We start from the raw sequence: 8,298 nt of genomic DNA on the forward strand, positions 1-8,298 counted from the left end.
GACCACCCCTGTGGTGAGAGGGAGGCCTGGGCGGGCCTCTTCCCACTGCCGGCGTCCCGAAGTGAGAGCAGCAGAGCCAAGGTCCAACCTGCTGGGCAGGGAGGGAATTCCTGCTCTTGCGCAGTTTCAACTCGCCAGTAAGGGTTTGTTTTCAAAGTAGCTGTTCTCAGTGGAGAGCAAGGATGTGCTAGACACAGGTGTGGAAGTAAGTAATGCCATACGATCGTAGAATGGTTTGGGTTAAAGATCATCCAGTTCCACCCCTCCTACATGGGCAGGGACACCTCCCACTAGACCAGGTTGCTCAAAGCCCCATCCACCCTCCCCTTGAACACTTCCAGAGAGGGAGTATCCACAGCTTCTCTGGACAACCTTGTCTCACCACCCTCATAGAAAAGAATTTCTTTCTGCAGTCTAACCTAAATCCACCTTCTTCCAGTTTAATGCCATTACCTGTTGTCCTCTCACTACATGCCCTCGTGAAAAGTCCCTCCACAGCTTTCTTAAATGCATACTAAATATCTAAGCTGCCTCAGAATTTACTGGACTTCGTATACTGTATGATAAAATCTCACTTAGATTTCTGCAATGACAGAATAGACATCTTCCCATCATGCAGGCAAGTACTGAAAATGTCAGGAAGATTCATACCCTAGGCTACAAACATTAAACAGTGAACCATCTTGAAAATCATACAGAACTGGCCTCTACTTTTGAACGTAGAAAGTACCAAGTCTTGACCTTAGCTGAGAAAGGCTGGTGAATCTCTTTCACCCAGACTGTATTGTACTCGTATTTAAATGTCACTTATTTCTTCCTTCTTTCAGCAGTACGTGCTGGATCTTTTTGACCTGTTTTCACTTAGGGCAGCTGAATGGACTTGTTTTCTCTGCTGTCAGAATGCTAAGTTGGTGCAGCAGTACCTCAGTGGCAGGACCAGAGCTTCCCTGAGGAAGTGAGCTGGCTCTCTGTGAGGGTCTTTGCAAAAAAAACAGGCTCAAGTCTCCCCAGAGACTGTCCTCAAAGGCTAAACTTCTTTCTCTGGAAAGAAAAAACAGTTTTGTTTAATATCTTGCACTGACTTGTGAGATTATTGTAAAATAAATAGAAGTTCCAAAGAGATTTTGGCATGCTTACTTCTGATTTATCACCATGCTACCCTATCCTTGAATGTATAATTCCAGCTCATACATGCCTACCACTGTCCACATGTAATAATAAATCTCAGCAGCTGAAGTAAGTTAAGTTTCATCTCCAAGTTAATTTCTGAGTATTGAAGCTAGCGTCCTCACAGACTGCTGTGCTGTCCTGTGTGACTGTCTGCTCTAAGTGCTGCTAAGAGGAGGATTTTAGGTTTGCATTCTTATTGTTTAGCTGGAATGTTGTGAAGCCATAAATTGCCACATCTTTTATCTTTTTCTGCTTGAGTCGATTGGCTTCTGATAGCAGGTTTGAAGCAAAGTGACGGATGCCAATGCAGAGTTTAACTTGCTTGCAGGGATTAACCAGTTTGTGCTAATTTAAGTAACTTTATTTGTTAAGAAGTAGTTTATAGGCTAGGTGATTAGAATCATAGAATATACTGAGTTGGAAGGGACCCATCAAGATCATTGAGTCCAACTCGTGTCCCTGTGTAGGGCACCCCTAGAATCACACACCATGTGCCTGAGAGCATCATCCAGATGCTTCTTGAACTCAGTCAGGCTTGGTGCAGTGACTTCCCTGGGGATCTTGTTCCAGTGCTCAGACACCCTGTTGGTGAAAAACCTTTTCCTGACGTCTTACTTAAACCTCCCCTGATTCAGCTTCCTGCCATAAGGACTTATGCTGTCACTGATACAAAATAGTTTTAAGCCATTTAATAGAACTTATTGTTACTGGTTAATCTATTTTGGAACGATGGAAATCTTGTTGATGTCTTCAGGTGGGCTGCTGCTTTCAGATTCCTGGGTGCCATTTACAAATCATAACGCCTGAACAGTTGTACATTGCTTGTTCTTAATTAACATCAACTCTTTGCTGTGGTAAAGTATGTAGTTTTTTTCTCATTTAGAAATCATGGTTGCTTTTGGTTTTCAGATGTGTTCTAAAAGAACTGGAATCACTGGGGAAAGCACTGTATGGAGCAAAATTAATTGCCCAAAGATTTCAAATTCGAGTCTGTTCTCACCACAAGGATCCTGTGAGTGGCTCAGCCTGTTTACTTTCCATGATTGAAGAAGGCAACCCTCACCACTTCTTTATTGCTACACAGGTACCTGCACACGTGAAGTGTAACTCCGTTTAATTTGGAGCAATCCTTTGATAACTAAGCATAAGGATACCTGCAGAAACCTCAATTAGGAGATTTTTAAAATAGCTTCTGGGAATTAATCTTGTAATGCCTTACTCGCTTTTATATGTATTGGCTAATTATAAAGTAGGGAATCTGTTGTCCTACTTCAGCAACGAGTTATTTTTGACTCTGGAATGATATTGCTTGGTTTAGCAGAAAGTGTAGAAAACATACCGACTACCTATTGACATGTAAGAAAACAACTGAGGAATGTTATTTGCATATTGCTTGTGTGTGCATCCCCTGCCCTGAACTGTTTGCACAGTAGTCTGAAAAGCTAAATTAAGTGTTAAATGGCCATATAACTTCAATTTTAAGATACCTTGGAGGTTTTGTCTAAGGAATAAAGGTAAAACTTGTGGTAACGCAGTTTTTAGGTCTGTTACTGGAACTGTATGTGTAAATTGTATACATTATATATATAAAATGGATTACAGTAAAATTTTGTATACATATGTAAGATTCAAGGAATTTAAAATTGCTTGCTATAAAATAAATTATCTTCTTGTGTATTACATACCAATGAACTGGGAATTTTTCTGCAGAAAATGCATGTGCATTAAAAAAAGGAAACATTAATACATTTTCCATCAGAAGTTCAGCTATCAGGAGAGAAACTTTAAATTGGTCTGAAAGGCACTGCCAGGTATATATGCTAGATGAAGCTTCTTATTTTTCATAATGTAATTTATCTTCATAGTTTTGTATTTAAAGTAGGTGCATTTGAATTGCAAATATCATTTAATCTCAAAATATTGACTGAAGTATTTAATTTTACAGGACCAGGATTTAGCAAACAAAGTGAAAAAGAAGGCTGGTGTTCCTCTCCTCTTTATTATTCAGAACACTATGGTGCTAGACAAACCTTCACCTAAATCTTTGGCATTTGTTCAAAAGTTGCAGACAAGTCAGCTTGTTCCGGAACACCAAAAACAAAGTATTGTGCAGCTTAAAGAAAAAGAAGGACTAGCAAAGCAAGAAGGTGAAAGGAGAAGAAAACGCAAAAGGGCAGGTGGCCCAAATCCTCTCAGCTGTCTGAAGAAGAAAAAGAAGAAATCAGAGGAGGGTCAGGAGCCTTCTGCTGTAAAGAAGAAAAGAAGAAAAAGAAAGAGAAATAGAGTTAAAGCAGAAGCTGTGCAGTCAGTGCAGAGGAATGAAGAAGAATAAGCTTGTTTTGGTAAGCATTTCAGGACTTAAACATTGTTTGACCTTTGCAGGAAGAAAGATTAATATACAATCATGTGAAATCAAGTTGTTAATATTAAAACTTATTTTTATGAGGTGGTACTCTTTATTACTCTATCTCAAAATTTTCATGTTACTGTCCTAATAATTTTTTCTGTTGTTTAGTCATTGGGTTTGGGACAAAATATTTAGTAGCCCTTGTGTTCCATTATTCTCTCCAACATCTTGGTTTGTGCCTGAGGGTTCATATGTTTGGTAGCAGTTTTTTAGAAATGCTTCTTGGGTTTCATGTGGATTTTGGTGGAATACTTAACTTTCTAAATCTAGGTTCCTATTTGGACTAAAACTAGTTTTCACTGTTGTTCTGATACAGAACATGAAATTTACCTTAAAGAGCATAGTATCTTATTTATCTGTTTTGTTTGAAAAAGTTAACTCTTTTGTAAAGTGGATGCTCTTCCAGCCTCAATAACTTTGAAAGCTCCATGTGAATTAATACATCTATTGTTCATGATCGTTACTGATGAAGAAGATCTTGGAGGGTGTCTGATTGTGTTGATACTTCTGACATTATAATGGCACCTCTACTGTGTCTAGTTTATTCTTCCTTTTTGAACAGGAGGAATGCAACTTGAAAATGCTGAATCAAAGCACTGGGTGGCACCTACTGCCATCCCAGCATGGCACATCTGTGGAGGAGTCCTGAAATTCAGCCAGCTGAGGGGGATGGCACTTGGACCCTCTTGCATGTTTCACTGTTCTAGATGAACAGACTAGAACTGGGTTGAAGGGAGGGAGCTGCCAAAAATGGCTCAAGTACTTGTTTTTCTTCAGTAGCAATTTCCTGTGCTGTGCCCAGTCATCTCTTACAGATTTTTAACTTTTCTTGGTGCATTTCTACTTAACTGAGATGTAATTCTTAAAAGGAAAGCTGTCTTTTTCTTCACCTACATGAGTTTAAGCCATGTTTTTTAAACAATCCAACCTATGGATCGTACGCTTGCAAAACAGTTCTCATATGTGCGTTACCTGTGCAGGTTCTTGAATGTCTGGTACCTACACAGCTGTAATGGATGGTGCTTTCTGTTGGCTTTTCAAATTGAAAGGACAATTCTCTCACGGACTTTGAGAAACCAGCTCAAGATGGGAGCTGGTCAGTCTGCAGAAACTGCAGGTGGTTTCCTAGAATCTGCGGAGATGTCCCCTGGCCAGCGCAGGGGAGGCAGGTCAGGGTGCTGGGTGCCTGCAGCAATGCAGTGCTGCTGTAGCCCCAGTATGCCATTCCTCACAGCTCTGCTTTTAGGAGGGCTCCATGTCTTTCGTGTTCCATGTGAGAGACCACATGCTTCTTGGGAACTGACTGTGAGAGATGGAAGCAGAGAGGAAGGCTGCTACACTCTAGGTGAACGCTTTAATTAAAAATTAAAAAGAGTCACACTCACTCATTGTGGTATTGCTCCTACATTCATTACTGTTAGCAAGTCATAGAATCATAGAGTGGTTTGGCTTGGAAGGAACCCTGAAGATCATCTAGTTCCAAAGCCCCTGCCTTGGCAGGGACACCTGTTAGACCAGGTTGCTCAAAGTCACATCCAACCTGGCCTTGAACACTTCCAGGGAGGGAGCATCCACAACTCTGAGCAGCCTGTTCCGGTGCAATATTAATTATCACATAAGGTATAAATAGAGGCTACAGTTTCTACAGTCCCTTGCCCCAAGCTGGAGCAACACAGAATACAGTGGCAATTTACTGAGTTTACGCTATACACTATAGTATAAAAAATTTAAAAAATAAATTGTAAGTCACAACATAATCTGTTTAAATATCTTCCAAACTGAGTCTTGAGGAGAATTTTATTAACTCCTAGAAACTCCTTAATGTGGCATATTTCTTTTATGTGTATCACCTTTCTAAAGATGTTATATTCCTCTCTCCGTCACTTATTTGTGCACAGTGCCATATGAATGTAGTTTTGCTTCCCCCTTCCCAAACCCACCTGCAGAAGGTATTCCTATAAGTAAAGCTGGGAGCAGACAGCAGAAATAGTTCATCTTCAAACTCTGGTTCCAAGTCAAAACTATATTAAAGCCCAGTAACTTTGCTGTAAGTATTGTTTTTAAAAATTGAACAGAAAACACATCCTAGTTGCTTACAACAGTCCCTTTCAGTGCAGTTGAAACACAAAGCTTAAATACACCTCTTTTGAAGGCTACAAACAGAAAAAAACATAATTATTGCAAAAAAAAACCAACTAATGACTCGCACCTTAAGGAATTCAGAACAATATTTATCTGTTTCCTTTGTATTTGTTAACACAAACTGAGTCACAGTGTTGCCATTTGGAAGAACTGGAATGAAAAAGAATTGAGCTCTTCAGAGAAAAGCTGTAAAACTTGCCTGCAGCATAGCTGCAGCTCTTCTCCAGCAAGGTAGGTAACTTCCTTTTCAGTTTTGAGAGCTCCTGCCCAGGCAACAAGCAGATACAAACGGTCCACATGTGGTTGCCATTTTGAAATTTGAAAAAAATATCCCAGCCTGGTTTCCAAGAAAAACAAGTCTGCCAGGCCCAAGCTGGCGGCTGAATTTGTGTCATTAACCAGTAAAGCAAAGAGCAGCCTGTGACACTGGGCTGGGCTGGCAGTGCTGGCTCTGCCCAGGCTGTGGCCCTTGCCACACACACTGGTGTGGCAGCCTGTGGATGGCCCCATGAGGATGCTCTGGCTGTGCTGCCTTCACCTGCCAGGATTTGGAGGTTTAGGTGCTAGAGATTATACTGGGGTCACTCTTAATAATTCAGGAACAGGAGTGGTTGGTATTGTCCTGAGTGGCTGGGTAAACGCTGTGGAAGTGCCTGTAGAGCTAACTCTGCTGGGTAGGTGTTTGTCTCTACATTGTGCCCAAAGCCACAGTGGCCAGTCTCATTCCCTTATTTACCAATAAATGGTCTGGATATCTGGCTACATCTTCAGTATAGGCAGGGTTACCATTGTGGCTTTTCTAATAAAGTTTAGGACGGTTTTGCTGTAGTGTGTTGGAGGGACTGGTTTTGGTTTTGAATCTATAGAAAGGCAGAGTTAAATTAAAAGGAGCTTGAGAAAAACTTATTTGGGGCTTTTGATTTCCTCTCTTCTCAGACAGGATAAATACATACCCTGAATCCTAGGTGGTATCTCACTATTTTATTTTTTTTTTCTTTTAAAAAAGATAGAAATAGCTGTAGTCATACCATACAATGTATGCTACACGTGCAGAGCAATAGAAGAAGAAAACAATAATGCTTCAGCTCAATCTGCAGGCCATTAATGCTGAATTTAGGACAGAGTCTCATCTACCAGCAGCAGAAGGTATTTACCCAGATTGCCTGCCAGTTCAATTGGCTGGATTTATATGTTGGTGGGATCTGGTATTGTATAATAAATCACTCCCTGAGCATCTGTTAACGACACTAAATAGATGGGTTAATTAGAAGCTTCTGGAACCTGAGATGTTTATGAATCATTAAAGTAAATATGAATATGGTATGACTTGAAGAATAAATACATTCAGGTGGTGAAAGGAAAATAGGATGTCCAGAGCAGTCCTGCTCATTTTTCAGCTACACTGATACGGTGTGAATGACTTTTCCATCAGCTTTAGAGCATTCCTGGAGTTTCTTGAACATGTTCTGTCAGATACAAGATGAAGAACATCGAAGTAATGCCATTATTTATACTCATTGCATCTTTCATATAGAAGTCTCACAAACAGCTACTGTATATTTCGTACCTCTGTGTGGGAGTAATATCTCACACAGGGAGCAGCCAGAGATACGGAGAATGAACAAATAAGAGCCCCAGCAGGTGTTACCAGTTAAAATTTCAGGGAGAAAAATTGCAGTGTACTGAGAGAGAATGACAGAAAGCAAAAGTTTACATACCCAGAGAGTCAGAACTGAAAGACAGACTGCATCTTGTGATTTAGAAATGGCCTAACTAATGGCAGGAGAGGAGCTTGTGATGTATTTCTGGTAATTATTACGTCTGTGCACTCTGAGCCCCAAATTTGTCTCTGAGAGCCCAGCTGTCTGCCCATGGAAGCTGTCATTTTGCGAAAGTTGCTTTGGCTTGTTGCAGAAGAGACAGGCTGAGCTCTCTCGAGGGGACATTATTTTCTGATTTCTTCTGCTGTGGTTGAGAGGGAGAACATGCAGCTGTGCTCTGTGGTTGGATCCAGGGAAACAACGAAGCTGTTAGCAAGGGTGCAATCGAAAAACAACTGAGAGCTGTGAGTGGGAAGGAAGAGAAGAGACAGTAGATTAGTCACTGGGATTTAAAAGAAACCAAGGAGAAGAGAAAAATATATGTGAGGGTTTCTGGGTGTTAACTGGAGGAAAGAATTCATCAGTAGTGAAATGGCTTAGCAGTCAAGGAGAGTAGGGAACAGTGTAATAAACTATAAACAAACAACAATAATTAAAAAATCTTTCTAATTCCCTTAAGAAAATTTTATCACCCTTTCTGACTCAGTTTCTGCCTTTTGAAAAGAGGGAGCAGGACTGACTAACCCACTCACAAATCCTGTGCTGTTAGCCTGAGAATTCCTGCAGAATGGAGGTCTCCTGGTGCCAAACACTCCTTGTCTTCATGGTTTTCCAATATTACACACTTTGCAGCACTGTCAGGTTTGCAGCCAAATCCCTCTTCTGTAGAGCTCGCCTGACACTGTGCATGGCTTGCTGCCCAGCACACAGATATTACATCCAGGAGCAACGTTATTTGTGCCATTATTGATAGGGTGA

The 8,298-nt window shown here is 40.8% G+C and overlaps 1 protein-coding gene across 1 annotated transcript in view; it reads left to right on the top strand.

The window, feature by feature from the left end:
• UTP23 (UTP23, small subunit (SSU) processome component, homolog (yeast)) overlaps positions 1–3,614 on the top strand; it is a 16,173-nt gene extending 12,559 nt beyond the window's left edge. Inside the window, exons 3-4 of the mRNA XM_009995366.1 lie at positions 2,080–2,254; positions 3,116–3,614. Coding sequence (XP_009993668.1) covers positions 2,080–2,254; positions 3,116–3,502 — 562 coding nt within the window. The 3' untranslated portion in view covers positions 3,503–3,614. The remainder of the gene's footprint in view (positions 1–2,079; positions 2,255–3,115) is intronic.
• The last annotated feature ends 4,684 nt before the right edge of the window (positions 3,615–8,298 follow it).

This window comes from Chaetura pelagica, unplaced genomic scaffold (genome assembly GCF_000747805.2).
Source record: "Chaetura pelagica isolate M959 unplaced genomic scaffold, ChaPel_1.0 scaffold53, whole genome shotgun sequence".
In the NCBI taxonomy this organism is placed as follows: domain Eukaryota; kingdom Metazoa; phylum Chordata; class Aves; order Apodiformes; family Apodidae; genus Chaetura; species Chaetura pelagica.